A 19461-nucleotide genomic window follows, 5' to 3' on the forward strand; every position below is an offset into this window, starting at 1 on the left:
GAATAGGCTAATGTTCCGTCATTAATTGAGTGTAATGATCCGAAATAAAATTGATCAAAAATTTGAATAAATTGGTCGGTGGTAATAATGTTAAAGGTGGTAAGGAAAGAATTTACTGTGAAATTTTATATATAATATCAATATTTCCAATCGAGGTATTTACCCCATGTTATTTGCAAACTTTTGTATTGTTTTGAATTACTCTTTTTTTACTCTGTCTTATTAATAAACACATAAATAAATTTTGTAAGTTATTTTGATATTCATTGTTTGCATATAATCATAGATAGTATATAATCATAGTAGTTATCCCAGTAGGTAATCAATTTGTTGAATCAAGTTAATTGGCCATAATTTTTTAAATCTTCTAAATTCTGGTGCAAGAGCAGCGGAGCAACAAGTGGATTAGGATGACTTTATTGAATAATTTGATGGTGAAAAAGATAAATTTATTATACAATATAAATGTACTGAAATAATGTTGATAATGATTGATAATAATGATCATATCATATATATGATAATATAATAATAATGATATAATAATAATGATATGAAGTTTTATTATAATTTTGTATATGATTTTATTTTTAAATAAGATATTTATCATGTTATCATATTGGTCGCCACATATTGATCTGATCACTTGATTAGATTTCTTTGAGGTTTGTTGATTCAAAGAGTTTTTCGATAAAATTAACATAAATCAGGGTGGGGCACAAGAATACACTTGGACTTGCAGTGATTATACTGTGTAAATCAGAAGAACTATATTATAATACATAAATTGTATCAAATATACTACTAACAATGTTCAGTAGAATTCCTTATATGTAAAAATAAGTCCCATTTACCCCATAGACAGGGTAAAATGGGACGGTCAGGAAGCAAACCGGTCTATACCCCATTTTTAATTTTAAAAGGAATCTATGAAATAGGAGATACATTATTTAACTAATGCAAAATATAAATTTTATGGGTACATTTTTACAGAGATAACACTGTATATTACCCTGATCTAGTATATTGTCAGTAACATTTATGGACAGAGTTGGAATAACTTTTTAACTTAACTTTTTTTAATTTGCTATTACTACCTTAATTTACTTTTGTATGTACTATTTTTATTGTTAACACTTTTACCAAGATTAGGGTTAAGTTGGTCCACCAACATTTAAGCTTTTATAAAAACTGTTGAATCTAACTTAAAATTAACAATACACCTTATATGACAATTAAAAACGTTCACTTAAAAATTATATTGTGGTCGCGAAAATTAAACAACAGTGCTCACAAATTAATAACACGAAAAAATAACAACAAAAGAAAAAAAAATATGAATTTTCAAACATTGCCGTTTATCTACTTTATCTACAATTTTTCGTCGACGATTTCGAGAACACGATTTGAATGATTCAAAAAACATACGATACTTATTAATTAGAATACTAACTGATTAGTTTTAAGCAAAGGCAGATCTAGCCATTTTAAAGATGGGGCAAAAAGTACCAAAAACGGTAACTCAGTTTTTAAGAGAACGGAGCGTCCAATTTGAATAATTCAAAAAATTTTTTACTTGTATTAACAACATGAAGAACATATCAAATTTTCGTGAAGGCAGATCTAGCGGTTTCGGAGATCTAGTAAAAAAAAGAAAAAAAAATGGCGGTCAAAAATGATCATTAGACATATGCACATCAAATTATCAAATATTTTATTGAAATTTTAATAATAAGTATAAATGTTTACATTCCTATGGGTTCCGTACCAATGCTTATCAGTTAGACGGCGGCGCGGCGCTTACGCGCTTCGATATTTCGTCTATATGCAGTTGAAGCAGTCTATATTTCGTCTATATGCAGCTTTGAAAAAAAGTTCAGAATTTCCAAAATATTTGAAAATACACTTTTCTTCAAAAAGTTTTTTTAAAAAAAAATTAAATTTTTGTCAAAAATTTATAGTTTTTCAAAAATCTAATTTTTCAGAGTAATTTTTTTTCAAAAATGTTGATCTTTAAAAAAAAAATTTTTTTTTGGTACGGGAAGTTCCAGCAATTTGCCTTGAGGTACGATGCCATGCGCCCCACTAGTTTGACTTTAAAATAGCTATGCAGCGCCATTGCTTTAAAAAAAGTTCAAACTTTCCAAAACAAATTAAAATTCTCAACAATCTATTTTTTTTAATACGGAAAGTACCAGCAATTTTTTGCCTTGATGTCATGGGCCACTAATTTGAATAGTAATAAGCAAACCAAAAAAAATAATATTGTTATGTATATCTTTCCACATTTACAAAAATAATAAATAAACCAATTAGACATTTCATAAATTAAAAAAGAAAAACTTAAGAAAATATCCTTTATCTCATTTAAAAAGAATGGACAACTTTTAAAACCTGCAAATCACTGAAGCAGTATAAAATTATGCATGCGGCTTTTGTTGAGAATATTCATTACAGAAAACGTATTAGAACTTTGTTCTCCTTATTCTTGCGATAAATAAAAAATCTTTTAATTAAATTCAGAGATGGAAGCTCTCTCGTTATGAAGTTAAAAAGTTGAGATATAATTTATTGAAGAAATTATCCGCAAGTGTAGTTTTAGTGCAATTATAACTTGGAAGCTGTATTTGAATAAATTTCTTGGGGATTACTGAAAATCAATACATAAATTGAAACATTTTTAAGAAATAGGTCGCTTATTGGTATAAATAATACTTACAATAAAAGAACTATATATTTTATATATATGCGAGGCTTAAAGGTCCGCGGGTAAAAAATTGCACCACCGATATCTCAACAACAAGTAAGATTACGATTTTTTTAACAACAATATTTGAAAGTAAAGGGCATAAAATGAGTAACCAGATTCAACAGATGTCCTAATATAACTATTATAATTGCTTACATGTGGGTAAGGTAAAAACTGCTGAATTTTTTGAGAGGGCAGGTCCAGCAATTTCGGAGATCCAATATAAAATGTAAATAAAAGCAATTTCATATTTTGTTTCTACGCAGCTAACGTAATACGACTACTTAAAAAAGTGGCAAAAGTATAAAATTCAAATTTTTCAAGAAGGTAAATTTTTTTCAAAAATGTTATAATTCTCAAAAATCTATTTTTTCACTGTTTCAAAAACATTTTTTATTCTTTTTAACTTCGCGTAGGGTAAATTATAGTAATCGCAAAAAAATCGAAAATAAAAATGTTTATATACCTTTACGTTTCAAAGGTTTTTGAACATTTTGGCATACCTTAGAAAAAATTGATGACAGATCAACCGATTTGAATAACACAAAAAACATTCGATTTGTATTGATAAGGAGACGTGCTGATTAGTTTTTGGCGAAGGCAGGTCTAGCCGTTCCGAAGATATGTGGCAAAAAGTGCCAAAAACGAAACTCAGTTTTTAAGAGAACGGAGCGTCCGATTTTAATAATTCAAAAATCATTTTACTTGTATTGACAAGATGAAGAACTGATTAAGTTTTTGGGAAGGCAGGTCCAGCGGTTATGGACAAAATAAGTCGGAAAAATATCATTTGGTGGTCAAAAATGTTTATTAGCCATATGAACATCAACTTATCAGATACTTTATAAAGATTTTAATAATGTGTACACATTTTGTGTAAATTTTTTTGGGTTCCGTACCAAGATTTTAAATTACGGTACGAAAAGTTCCAGCAATTTGCCTTAAGGCACGTAGAGAACTTGAAGTGTTTATGAGAAAACTTCTTATTATAAGAAAACATTTTATCAGAACTAAATCCTATTTTTGAGTAGATAGTATAATTTTATCCCGATTACCAGAATCGGCTACATCCGAAATCGCATCAGGAATCGAATCCAAAATATCTTAGTCAGCGGAATTAAACCGAGTGAACTGAGACGTCGTCATGTCATCGTGTCAATGTCAATATGTCATTCCAAATCGACGTCTAGGACGTAGAAAACGTGACAATTTTATTACATACCATGTCTTGTGGTATCAGCAGAAGGTTATGAATTCGTTTCGTCGTGCGGTTTCCTTTACTTATTAAAGAAACATCAATATCGGATATTATAAGACAGGTTCAAAAATTGGAGGATTTATTTACATGCTAAAGTATAGAAAAAAATTAGTGGTGCATGGCATCGTGCCTTAAGGTAAATTGTTGCAATTTTCCGTAAAAAAATTAATATTTTTAAAAAGGTTTAAATTTTTTTGAAAACTTCGAAAACAATGAGAATTTTGAGTATTTTGAAATTTTTGAAAAAATATATATTATTTCCAAATTCAAATTAAACGCCACATTTTCTCAAAAAATTAAATTACCATTTTTTGGCCCTTTTTGCAACGTACCTTTATTAAAATATCGCCATCATTAAAATATGACCAATGACATAATTAATGTTCCTAATAATATTAAAGTATAATTAAATTGATAAAATGATATAATTATTCGTGAAGATAAACTTAAAGTTTCTAAAGTTTCAGTTAGAGTTCAAGACTATAATCAAAATTTTAAATTTTTTATGATTCTTGATAATTAATATGTCAGATTATTGCAAATCCTGTTAAAATTAAAATACTAACTTTAGGGTGACGAAAAAATCAAAATAAATCTTGGTATAATACCATAGCTGTCCTTTCTGGACGTCAACTGTAATCAGTAGCAACCACCAAACTACTTACACATGCTTCGGCATTGATTCTTATTAGAATCGCTCAAGATAGCAAATGGCGCTAATAAGAAGTAAAGTAAAATTAAAAGAGAGAATCATCGCATTCTAGATCCTCCCCCTATAAAGTAATGTCTAACGGCAGTTTTTGTGGGGACAAGAAGCAAGAGATAAACGAAGGTTTTAATAGCCCGACATATCCAGACATACCCAGACAAAAGACCCAGTCTGGGATGTTTACGCGCACACATATTTTTCCCAATATTTTAATTTTTTTTTATTATTTTATTAACATAATATACATTTACATATCTCAGTCAGGCAGGGGTGCCTGATAGATTATCAATTAAATCAATAAGAATTGAGATTAAGCTACTTTTTTGCATATATTTATTGCCGATTAAAATATACATCTTTAAAGACAATTTGCTGGTCTTATTCAGCTATTTAGATTAACTTTTTAACTTTTTATTTTGAAACTAACATTCTCGTTTTTTAAGTGTACACATCAACGTACATATGTTACGATATAAATTCTAATGAGAATCGCTTATGCTCACTGTCAGTATATTCAACTTGGTCTCAGTCGATTCAGATTGGCTTGAAAAGTCTAGGAAACATAACATTCTCTAAAAGTTAACTAGTATGAACTTTAGCCTTATTCGCACTGAGTTCTTACACTGCCGCTTGACTGTAATCCTGCCGCTTCACAATAAATATATATCTCTGCAATTAAATATTATCTATAATCCGTCCAGATCCAGCATGATATTAACCACCGACAATAATTCATATTTTATGATGCAATTTTGCTCGAATCAGACACACAATTTATGAACGAATGACAAAAACATAAAAACGTTTATGGCTTGCTCTGAACTATGTGTATTAATTATGAACACTTTACTGCTGTCATTTTGCTGTTTTTATTATAGAATTGAATGTCGCTTGAAATATAAAACGCAATATTATTTTGCTGTATTATATAAACTTGTTTTGTATATATTCTATTTCACCTATATAATCTGTGTTGATGGTAATTAAAGTTTGATTGCATTTATGAATTAAATGAACATGATCGCGAAATAACGTTATTCTGCGCTGAACATGATATCAAATTGTTCAAAAGCTGAACTCGTTTCAAATATTTTTTGTGAAAGCAGTTAATTTAAAATTATTTAATTAATTATGCTAATTTAAATATATATCCGAGGGTGTTTATTTTTTCTAAGTATATATGTGTTTGCAGTATTTCAGATTCTATTCAAAAAAATAAGTTAAGTATAATATTTTAAAGAATGAATGGTATAGAATTATTATAATTCTGATAGCGAATGCACAGGAAAATAATAAAATAAGCTTTTTTTATTTCTATATTTATACGCATTCATAAATGGGAGTTATGGCTAGGCATAAGTGGAATTTTGTATAAAATCAAGTTGCAAACAAGTGAGGTATATTTAAAAAAAAAAAATGGCCTGAACTCCTACAGTTATTATAATCCTAATAGCGAATATAAAGGAAAATAATAAAAAAAATTTTTTAGATTTGTACATTTATATTAATATAAATGAAAAATTTGATTTACTAGGCGTGAGTGAAATTTTGGCAGAAATCTACTTCCATTAACTTCACGTGTAAATAACTGACTTAGCAGAAATTGAGATTTGGCTATTTGAATAAAATTTTTAACTAGTTATTATGAAAATTTTCAATTGATATTTTCGAATTAGACATTTGCACTTTTTAAAACTAAACTTTGCACTTTTCTGCTCAGTCCAAGGAAACGACTTGGCCAATGCCTCCTCAATCTAATCAGGACTCCTACTAATCAAGTGTTATATAGTATGGCTTTTCAATTTTTGAAATCGATTTAGCTTTTTGGTTTCAAACGTTTCTTCTTCTGAATTCTGAAACGAGGATTTTCTCGACAAAAAAATCAATTAAGCAAATTTCTTAACCAGACATCCCTTCAAATAATAAAAATAAAAATATTTAGAATCTTAAAATAATTTTAATAGATTTATATGTTTTGAGTCCTAATTTGACTTCTCAGTGGGCAAAATACTCAAATTATTTAAGCACAGACCCAAAAAAGTATTCTCGTATAAAAAGAATATTTCTCAAAAAACATGTATAAAGAATATTTAATTCGAAGAAAATAAATGAAGATAATAATTTCAACCATCACGCAATGAAGAGTTGATTGTGAGTGTGATATATATATATATATATATATTATAATAAATATATAAATATATATATATATATATATATATACATATATATATATATATATGTATGTATATATAAACTGATCTAAATATTAGAATTTTTCATAATATATAACGTTCAAACGTGAATCTTTAACAAAACTATTATTTTATGCATCAATTTTCCACTAACCGTTCTATTTCCTAGGTTATGTACTCGGCAGTTAAGATGCGCCCTTTTGCCAACTAGGGCGGTAACATTTTTAGATGCTGTTATGTCAAAGTACGGCCCTCGGTCCAGAGGTACGTGCTCCGGCTGATCATCATCGTAGCCTCCACCGCCGTCCAACGGCTGGAGCTTACTGTCTGCAGCACCTGAGAAAAAAATTGATTATTAATAAAATATTTAATAAAAATAGTTATTCCAACTTTGTTGATAATTATTTATAATGTTGAGAAGAAATACCAGATCAAGGTTATTTACAGTCTCTAAATGCACATCTCTAAAAAATTCAACCTATAAAATTTATATTTTGCATTGGTTGGATAATGTTGCTATTATTTTGTAAAATATCTTTAAAATTAAAATAAAACATTGGACCTGTTTGCACGCTGGCCATCCCTTACCAGTGAAATTATAACATATGAATTTTGATGATAATATAAATATGATACGATAACAACCTAATTAAACTGAACAAATTAGTTAACACTAACTAAACCTTTTAAAAATGAAAAATAAAAATCATAATAATATTGTTAATGTAGCAAGTAAATTCTACAATAATTATGTGTACATGGACTTAGAAACATTTGCATAAATTTATTTTTATGAGTAAATATATTGAACATAAAATTGTATTAATTTGATAATCAATTGTTGTTATTAAAGCACCTATAAGTACTTGGTAATTTTGCAGTAGCTTTGCTTACTCTATTTTGCAATTATTTGAGTTTGGAATATTTGCTTAGTGCACATCCTCATATCAAGGAGTATCAATGCTATATTTAATAAAAAAGTATCAACGTGTTTTTGTAAATCAATCATTCAAATAACTTAAATTGTTTTATAATTTACTTTATTGTATTTTTATATTATATTATTACTATTATTGGTAAACTTTTGCAAAAATTTCATGAAATTTTTATTAATGACCGATCATTTAACATAACTCATCGTATTATATCAAAATCAAATTTGATATTTTACATATATATATATATATATGTGTGTGTGTGTGTGTGTGTAAGCATAAACAATTTTGAATTCATTAAAAGGCAATATCAAATTATTAAAAATATACAGAAAATAAAATTGCCAAGACCAATGCTATGCAATCTATTTCTTGTAATGCTTCTGAAGTCTTATAATAAATAGCAATTACATGCTATTGACAAAGCAAAATAAAATTACCATTTCTAAAAGTAATCATTTAATAAAACGATTGCAAGTAAACAAGAATCTACAAGCAATCTGAAGATAAAAATAGAAAAATAGAAAAATTAATTTATAAAATATTTCTCTGCTAGTTTAAAGCAGATTTATTACTATGCCTGAAATATTCTATTAATGTTTTATCAGAACAAACAAGATGTTGTATATATTTCCATTAATTAAGCATAGTATCGGATATCTCTTATTAATTCAGTATGCTAATAATAACAAAAACAGAATATGTAATGTAATACGAGTCTAGAAAAATCCTAGAAGATACAGTAATGGATATACATTAACATGTATAATAATAGATTATAGGACATAATTTAGAAAATAGTATACAAAGTATTGTCAAAGTGGAAAATTGATATCATGATATAAATAATATTTTAATTGCCGTTTTTTATTTGTAATTTAATTACAATTTGTCTCTTATTACATGAACACATTCAGTTTTGCTAATTTAATAGATAGTTATTAGAAAGCAACTTACTAGTTTCTCTTTGTAGTTATTATTTTTTTTTTTGATATACTTAATTCGTTTTTTCACTTACTATTCAAAAAATTAACAAAATGCTATTTTCTCTTGAACTCATATTTGAGATATATAATGAATATCAAGAGAAAATCAGATATCACTGAAGAAGGTGGGTATTAAACCTGAAACCAATGGTAGCTAAACCAAGTTCAAAATTAATAGAAATATTAAAATAATAAATTTAAATATGTTTACGTATATTGAATATCTTGGTGAAAATGCACTTATTCTTCATATAAAAAATTAAGGCTAGTACATAGTTTTTATAAAAAAGAAAAAGGAGAATACTGCTGATAAACAAATTAAGTCTCGACGTGGGAAAAAAATAAGTAAGAAATATGTAGTGTAGTTGCTGTATACATAAAAATATGTGAATAATAAATTTGTAAAATTGTATGTAATCAGTTTTTCTTAAATAATATTATTCGAACTGTATTTGAATATAACATTTGTATGCTTATAACATTATTAGAGTCAGACAACGTGAAAAACTGCTGGCGTTTGGTATATTAAGAACATAACAAATTTGTATTGTTAAAATCAAAATTACAAAATTTGAATGGTCAATCAGGAGAAAGAAGCAAATAGAACAAAATACGCGAAGATAAAAAGAAGAACGAAGAAATAAAGAATGATAAGAGTAGTGTATAGAATTAGAAATTAGAAGATTAGAAGAAATTAGAACAACATTAGAAGAAAAGAAAAATGAGGAAGTAGAAAATGCGCCGAGTTAAACAGAATTTGAATGTTTTTTTTCTTTTAAATCATGTGGTTTAATGAGCGCCATTTCCACCAGAATTAAAGTAATTCACATTCCATCTAGAATTCACTTCATTATACACATCTTTAAAAGTTTTTATAAAATCGTGAGTTTTCTGAAAATAGTTTGTACTAAAGTCGTGAATCTGCTAGAATCCATCAAGATGTGTATAATGAAGTGAATTCTAGATGGAATGTGAATTACTTTAATTCTGGTGGAAATGGCGCTCAATAAACCACATGATTTAAAAGAAAAAACTTCGTATATGCTTCTTATTTGCATGATAGCTCACTCATTTTACACGCAAAAAACTTGTAACAGCACTCATTTTAAAGCTTATGTTGAGCATTATAAAATCCAATTTCACCGAAATGCATAAAATGTAAAACCTCGACACTAGATGGCTTTAAATACAACAATTAAATCTTGAACGAAATAAAAAACAACTTTGCTCTTTCAAATCTTGCTTAATATTTTTCCTAGAACACTTTATGTAATACCGATTTATTAAGATTTTTATTGACATTATTTTGTTCATTACATGATTTTTGTTAAAATGTATATTTTAGGAGATATTTGCAAAAAAACGAAGAAAAACGCCAAAAATATATGAATCTTTAGTAGCCAGTAACTTGAAAAGTATTAGATTTTTTAAAAAACTATAAAAGACATTTTTTTCTTATAATTAGTTCTTCTATCGATTTCCGATGTTAATTTGAAAAATTGTAATTACACAATTGAGAAGGGGTGTCATCCCCCCGGGGGGTGATGGCGCAACCCGAATTGTTTTCACTTTTGAACTTGAGGGTAAGATGAACCTAATTCCAAAATTTCATTCAATTCGAAACACAGTAAAAAAATTCAGAGGTTATACCCTTTTTTCCTCTCCGTTTACTGCAATAATAATAGAGATAGTCATGGTATATTAGACATATTGTTCGATATAATAAAGAGTGTATAAAATAGTTTAAAATAGAAAGTTTTAGATATGGCTAAATGCTCAAAGTAAGGAAGATCAATGAATAAAAAAACATTAAAAAACAAAAACAGCTTTAAAATAAAATTGTATAAACTATGATTCCAATAACAAGTTATAACAGATATAAATCAAAATGATATTTTACTACATATCTAATCTCAAATAATTCTAATTTTATATATCTATATATTTATTTTTAGGATAAGATAGTTATCGTCGCATTATCCGGATAAGACATATAGATTCTACATTCTATTTTCAGATAAATAAGGTTTTCCAAATAATTGTTAAGATATTCAAACTCACTTTGCATGCTAGGAAGGAATTCGATGGTCCTTTTGTTGTACCTCACCTCATTGTGAGGCACATGAGAGGACGAAGGATCCTTATTCGATATCCTTTTGCTAGAAATGCGGTCGTGCATACAGATATATAGTTATGTGGCTGATGTTAAGAGAATTTGATGCAGAAATTGGAAAATATTGCAAATTTTTTATTTGATAATCAGTAAAAGTTAGTATATAATTATATAATCATTAAATAAGAAGTTAAATATGCATTTTTTTAAAAAAACATAGGATAATATAATTTTCCCATTCCATAACAAGTTGAATGTAAAGAATTTAGCTTTTTTTTAAATCGAAATTCTATTATAAGTGTTATCAAACATCAATTAACATTATGTGATTTTTATACAAAATTATAACATATAAAGAATAGTATGTTTATTTACTTACTATTTAATTGATAATAATATGTATAACATAAAAAAATGTTAAATATATTGGATTAGCGGGGTGAGAAGTTCCACCACCGATATCTCAAAAACAAGTAGGAATAATATTTTTCAATAATAGAAGTATTTTCTTTCATTGTTATTTGTTTTGGTTGTGAGTAACGTTGTTTAGTTTACGAGACCTTAATATAATTTCTAAATTACTGATCATTAGTATTTATTTAGCGTATGATTTCAATTACAAAGTATTGAGTGCATCATGATTAACTTCCCATAGGGCAAGTTATAGTAATCGCAAAAAAATCAAAAATGAAATTTTTTATATATCTTTACACATACCTTAGAAAAAATGGATGTATATGTGTGTGTGTATGTGTGCGTGCGTGTATGTGTGTGTGTTTGGATACAAAATTTCGTGGACGATTTTGGGAACACGGATCGACCGATTTGAATAATTCAAAAAACATTCGATTCGTATTGATAAGGAGACGTGCTGATAAGTTTTTTGGCGGAGGCAGGTCTAGCCGTTCCAAAGATACGGGGCAAAAAGTGCCGAAAACGGTAACTCAGTGTTTAAGAAACGGAGCGTCCGATTTCAATAATTTAAAAAAACATTCTACTTGTATTGACAAGATGAAGAATTGATCAAATTTTCATAAAAGACAGGTCTAGCGGTTTCGGAGATCTAACTAAAAAAGTAAAAAAAATGCCATTTGGCGGTCAAAAATAATCAGTAGATATATGCACATCAAATTATCAGATATTTTATAGAGATTTTAACAATAAGTATAAATTTTGTTTACATACCCATGGGTTCCGTAACAATGTTTATTCGTTAGACAGAGACGCGGCGCTTACGCGCTTTATATTTTGTCTCTATGCAGTTAAATCAGTACGATTGCTTTAAAAAAAGTTCAGATCTTTTAAAATATGTCAAAATAAAGAAAATTATTTTTTTTTTTTAAAAAATATTTTTTTTTCAAAGAAAAGTAATTTTTTGTCCAATTTATAGTTTCTCAATAATATAATTTTTTCGAAGTAAATTTTTTTTAAAAATGTCATTCGTTTTTTATAAAATAATAATTTTTGATACGAAAGTTCCAACAATTTGCCATAAGGCACGATGCCATCCGCCCCACTAGTTTCCTTCAACGATCTATAAATGAACAAAATTTATTTTAACAGCAAAAAATATTCATTTTTGCTTTTCAACTATAATTCTATCTCGGCTCTTCGTCTGAAAAGAGAACGTATTTATAACTTAAGCGTATTCATGTATCAAAGGTATAAAATGGAGAATTTGATTTTTTTTCCTACAAGAGTGTCGACAAAGAGATGTCGGCTTAGAAAGGTCTAACGTAGGAGAGGAACTTTATACCCGGATATCTTCTTGAACTTGTTCCCAATAAAATGTAAAGTGTTGAGGAAAAAATGAAAATTTGGATACTATAACAAAGGTAAAAGTTATAAAGAATAATAAAATTTATATTAAAAATTTTAAAACTTACAGTGAAAATTACTATGTAGTATTGTCAATTACATACTTTATCATGATATTACAATTTAACATCAATAACTTTGTATTTACTTTAATAAAATACTGAAAAACTAGTAACATCTTTATTTATCTAACTTCAAATAATAGCTTTTCTTTAACTTAATAACTATTTTTGTGTGAAATTCATATTAAATGACGTTTATTCGATTTTTTTTCATGTTGATAGATTGAAGTAACACATGTTTTAAGAAATTGTTGTACCTTAGAATTATCAGATCCATCATTACGCAAACTATTAAACTATTTGCTCAATTCATAGAACTGTATCATAAATATTGGTAATTTAAATGAAATTTAATAGTTTCACGTTTTTAAAAATGTTCAAAAAAAAAAGAAATAAAATTCTCACAACTTTCAACATTTTCATTATTTTTTAATTACCGAAAATAATTTGATTTTACTAAAATTTTCCAAATAATACGCAGTTTAAATTTTAAAAATTTAGAAAATTTATTTAAAAAAATATTAAGTTTACAATTCAGTTTCAAAATATAAATATATTTAATATGCATTATTCATAGAAATCATAAATTCATTTGAAATGGGCTTGATTAGATTCTTTCTATATATTTTTACATCTCTTGTAATAAATGCATAATTTTAATAGCAAAGTATATTATATATAGAAAAGAGTTACGTGTATATGTATTAAGATATGTCTCTTTCTCCTTTTATATATGATAATACGATTATATCAAGAAGACTATATTTAAACTTTAGACATAAACCTTTGCGGAAATAGCTTTAAATAAATAAATTAATTAATTAATATAATTCTATATAAATAAATACATGTTTTAATCTATTTGACCATGAGTCTAATGAATTATTCACTTGAAACTCAAGTCAATGCCTGAATTGCGTTTTCGTTATTTTTAAAAGTACTTTTCATTATATTCATGAATATCAGAAATTAAATTATGATTTTTTCTTAGATAGAAGCAATAATCTTACAATTTTATCTTTCATTTCTATATTATCTATTATATAAAAATATGTCGGGTTTTCCTTTCTGGCGCTATAAGTCTAGAACGCACGAACCGATTTCGACGATTTTGCATTCGTTGGAAAATCCGGGCTCCGTGAGGTTTATAGCAAAGAAAATTGAAAAAAATTTCAACAGAAAAGCGGAAAATACTTTTTTTACATACAGCGTCATTTCTGATACTTAGCATTTACTATAAACTAATATTTTTTGTTTGACTGCTACTTATTTGTTTGACAGCTATTCATTGTTCTCTGCTCAGTTAATTTCATGTGACAAACCGGCATTGTGTTCACTGTGAAATTGTGCAAAAAATGTTAGAAAACGAATAACTTATTTTTTTACATTTCAATTGGAAACCATCATATCACGTGTATTGTGCAAATTTTTATTGAACAGCAGGCAATTTTTTTCTTCATCTTTTAATCACCAAATAAAATGTTACATAAAATGAAACCGAGTTCGGTGGTGAAACGGAGTTCGCCCGAATTGCTAGTTTTTTTATGAATTACTTTTGAAATGTACAAATATTTTGATGGGCAGTCCATAAAATTTGAATAGAGTTAATATCATGAAAAAGTGCAAAAATGTAATTTGTTTAAAGTGCATACCTGTTACTTATATTTTTTACATTTGAATATAATTTCTCCAACACAAATAAAATCACAATTTTCCAATATGAACAATGACATATAGTAAATTGTAATTGAAATACAAAACATTCAAATTTCGGGTTAATTTTACCGCATGAAAGCTTTTTTATAAATATATAGCTTTCTCCCGTGTGAGTAATAAATTTCGTTTTGCATATTTATAACATCCGTTTCAAACAATATTGATTTAGTGAACATTCGAATTCAGAGCGATAAATCTATTCGCTTTCTGGCTGTTTTTCCAACATGTGTTTTGTAGATATTTAGTAGACTTTTGTTTATATTAAAAAGTACAATGAGTTTTAAACCAAACTGTTCGAATGTGGTGTTTGTGTTTTAGCTAGTTTCAAAATGTTTGAAAAAAAAAATACACCGGAGTTTTGTAAAAAAATTGCGAAGAATGATTCTCAATTGCTAAGCAAATATGTAAAATAAGTGACATCAAGGTCTTTTTCTTTAAAAATTAATTATTATTTGTTTTTGATACAACAGCGTTTTTCGTAAGAGTGACGCTGCTGTACGAGCCAGTGTTTGTCGAACAAAATATTTTCAGATATTCCAATCTTTAGCGTTATAAATGTATTTAAAAATCAAACATTACATTTCTAAAATACTAAAATACATAATAACAAATTAGAATTTTCAATAGTTTAACTCTGAGTAATAAATATTGAAGCACAAGTCGACACATTCGTAAAATAATCAAGCAGATGCCGTCTATAAAGCTAAAGAGTTAATAAAGCAATGTTTCAGAAACTTGTTAGTTTTTTAGTTCATTATTTATCATTTTTTAGTTATTTTCGTATTTAAATACACGTTATCATTAGTAAAATATTAAAGCTATTTAATTTTTCATATAAAAAGTAAAGTGACTATGTTTGATCAATTAAATTTACCAGAGTATCCATACAAAATAACAGTTTTCACATCTTTTCGATCATATTAATATAAGCAGAATATATATCGTTCAATTTGTTAAATATTGATCATAAGAAAGTTGAATTCATTCTTGTATTGAATGGGTAGTAAACAGTGGCGTCGGAACCAAATTTTTGATGGGTGGGCTCGTTTTTTCTTTTTTTTTTTTAGATAGGCAGCCAGTGGTCTCGTTTTTTTAGAGATATTAGCCCATATAATTTTTTGAGATTGATGGGTGGGCTGAGCCCTCCCATCAAAATTCATGGGTGGGCTCAAGCCCACACAGCCCACACGGTTCCGACGCCACTGGTTTGCATATAGTTTTCCCTGGATGTTTTTAAAAAATGAACTGAATAATGAATGCATAATGAATTGTTAGACTTTTTAATTGATATTTTTAATAACATTCTCATCATTCATTTTAATTCATATTATCAATAACAAATCAACATGTAGGAGTATACTTTAAGGTTGTCAATAAAATAAATGATAAAAGTAGTTGAAACTGGTATTTGCATCCTTGTGGCAAGTTGCATAAACTTCCTGATGTATGTAAATGATTGATCTATAATCCGTAATATTTTTTTTTATTTATATATTATTCACCTGTCTACCTATTCACCTATCTATCTATCCATCTATCTACCATTCTACCTGTCCATATGTCTACATGTACTTCTTTACATGATTACTTGTTTATATGTCTAACTTTATAACTGCCTATCTGTCTGTCTACCAGATAGAATTATTAACGTACTTAGCTTTCTACTTTTGTACCTGTTTACTACTCAACATGTCAACATGTCAACCAGTCAACCAGTCAACCAGTCAACCAGTCAACCAGTCATCCAGTCAATCTGTCAACCAGTCAATCTGTCAATCAGTCAACTAGTAAACCAGTCGACTAGTAAACCAGTCAGCTAGTAAACCAGTCAACTAGTAAAAACCAGTCAACTAAAAAAAACCAGTCAATCTGTCAATTAGTCAGTTTGTCAACCAGTCAATCTGTCAACTTGTGTACCCGTCCACCCATTGACCAATAATTTGTATATCAATTAATTAATTGACGGCAATAATAATGATTTAACGAACACAAGTTAATATTTTTCTGCATCTCCAAAAACGCTGGTTCTAACTTCGCTAAAAAGTTATTAATTCTTCAATCTGCCAAAACAAGTAAAATATTTTTTAATCATCCAAATCGGTTGTTATGAAAATAAAAAACATCCATTTTCAGCACTTTTTGCTCTGTATCTCGCGAATGACTGGACCTGTCTTTGCCAAAAACTAATCAGCACGTCTTGCCATCAAAACATGAATCGTATGTTTTAAAATTTATCAATTTATTAGTTGTCCTGTAGTAATATCAATTGATGGTGTTGTTAAAATACATGATCTCAGAGGTCTCACTGACTTATAATTATGATCAAGAGTTAGTCATCATAAAATTTTAAAAATATATAACAGTTTATATTGTTGGGTAAGCGGTTAAGAGCGACGGGACTTGATTCAGAGGTCCCGGGTTCGATATCCACTTCGAGCAGCCTGTTGTCAGGCAGCAGTGACAACTATTTTCGCTTGGAAATACAGATAGCAATATGTTTCTAAGTAAAAATAACCCACTCCTAGCTTTGCTGCACCAATAATTCGTCGTATTACAAAAATTGTATTAATACTATACCATACAGAGATGTGATAACTGTTTGGGTTGTCATTTGTCAAACAGACTAGTATTAAGTCGGCATAACATCTATATGACTATTAGATTTTGACACCTGTTCATAAATATATATATATATATATATATATATATATATATATATATATATATATATATATATATATGTTGTCTACGACTTTGTCATATTTTTGTAGGCAGTCAGACGTTCAAATTACAACAAAGTTTTAGACAAAGCTATATTTTATTTTTCGAGTCATTTACTAAAACACTAAATAGATTGTGAAATCTGAAAATTTCAGTTATGTAATAAAGAACCCGAATTAAGTCGGCTTATTACAATAGAAATAAGCAAAAGGGTAAATCCTCCGCTCACGTTTCGTTTCAATTCCGAAGTTGTTTACGCGTGACGCGGCCACTTTCCGTGTCGTTTGGCACAAATGTGCCGCGGAAACTTAGAGACGAGCAGGCCAAAGGACTGGCAACGAGAATGCTCTTTATATTTTCCAATTATATATCAACGGTGAAAACTCTTTGATGTATAATCAAGGTTGCAAATAAAAATGCTATTCGTTTGCCAGATGTAGTAACGCGATTCGTAAAAATAAGATAGTTTCGTTTTAAAATTATTAATTATGTTTTATGTTATACATTATGATGAAGAGCAGCTTGATTCTTTATGGGGTTGAAATAATTATTTCACTACTTTTATTGCTTGATACTTTTTAACAGTGAAAACTCATTTAAGTAAAGGAAGTACGGGCAAAGTAAAATGGTGTTTTTATGGTTATATAATTATTTAATGATTTCATCAACAGTATCAATCGTTTTATATCTTAGATTCCTTGAACTTCATTAGCATAGTTTCTATATTAAGTGAAGGCTATAATAACATATTTATTAAGATAAATGTAACTAATCACAAAAACAATATAATGGTGACATATGAGGTAAGGACATACTAAAATACAATTTTTCAATTAAATAAATCGTTTGATCGTGTTTGAGACATTAGCATGAAAAGAATGGGCCCAAAGGGAATAGTAGCCAACCTTTGTTGGGCTCAGAACTGAAAAAAAGCTTCAAAAAATGCATGTCTTTTCATTTCACAGTTGGAAAATTTGTCTGTTTTTAGAAGAAGTTAGAGAAGTTAAAGTAAAAATCTAATCAACAAGCAATCATTCAATTTTCTTGGTTTGCGAAATAGTAAGTACTTTTGTCCGAAAGTGAACAAAAATGAATAAATAATCAAAATTGCACCAGATTATTGCAATAAAAATGTCTGCAACCTCTACCATTGGCATTGATTTTAATAAAAATAATTACAAAAAACCATAGTAATTCCCTAATAAAGCGTGAGAAAACAACTCTCAATATAAGCTTTAGAAGGTGCGATACACGCTTGAACTGATTATACTGCGACAAGACTGTGACAATGACGCGCAACATCTGACATGACTGTTATCCTAGCTTTCTTCATGTTATACAGTCGGGAAAACGTTGGTAAGACTAGCCAATTTTAAAAAAGACTGTGTCATTAAGCCCATATATATATATATATATATATATATATATATATATATATATATATATACATTTTGTTCGCATTTACGCTGCTATCATAGTTGCTAATAAATATAAGATTCAATTTTAGCATGTTTCGTAAAAAAAACGATATTTTTTTTCTAAATTGCATGTTTCTTATGCTTTTTACAGAAAAATTCACAAAGTTTTGTGAATAATTTAAATGATCTTTATTACATACTTCTGAACAATGACTACGAGTCACAGAGGTAGCAAATAAAAATTAAATAAATTCCTTAGGTGCAATAATATGACTGAAAAAAATGTAGGTTTTGTTTTCAGATGTCAATGTAGGGTTCTCATATCTGGATAGAAGGCATATGTCTACTAACATAGCAATTTCAGTATCTAGGGGAGTTGGTATATCAGAAGTATATAGGAAAAATAGTATAGAGCCCCGCACACAACCTTATGAAATACCAGACCTTATCTTTCTCATATAAATTTTCTCTTGCTATACCTTATAGAACCTCCTATTAATAAAATATGTTGTAAGTTTTAAGAATAAATGTGACGGTAAATTGCTCTTTAGTTTGTGTAGTAGTACGGTATGACCAATCTTGTCACCGGCTTCGACTGCTCATTTTTGTAACATAATTTAACAAATTTGACTCGGACAGTTGCAAATTATATGATGATTTTTTTTTACAAAATAAGTATACTTGATACTTCATAGTATTAGCCAATTGGATGCTTTTTTCTACTCCATACTTATATATTACTATTTTTTTAATATCAATTGTTGTAGATAAATATATAATT

General features: G+C 27.9%; 1 protein-coding gene across 1 annotated transcript in view; it reads right to left on the bottom strand.

The window, feature by feature from the left end:
* The window catches only part of LOC113385395 (zwei Ig domain protein zig-8-like), an 861302-nt gene that overhangs the window by 355591 nt on the left and 486250 nt on the right, over positions 1 to 19461 (bottom strand). Inside the window, exon 2 of the mRNA XM_026623244.1 lies at positions 7066 to 7247. Within this exon, the coding sequence (XP_026479029.1) occupies positions 7066 to 7247 (182 nt within the window). The remainder of the gene's footprint in view (positions 1 to 7065; positions 7248 to 19461) is intronic.

The sequence above is a fragment of the Ctenocephalides felis genome, unplaced genomic scaffold (genome assembly GCF_003426905.1).
Source record: "Ctenocephalides felis isolate EL2017-DRISC unplaced genomic scaffold, ASM342690v1 CF-g0.4_SCAFFOLD_00845, whole genome shotgun sequence".
In the NCBI taxonomy this organism is placed as follows: Eukaryota; Metazoa; Arthropoda; class Insecta; order Siphonaptera; family Pulicidae; genus Ctenocephalides; species Ctenocephalides felis.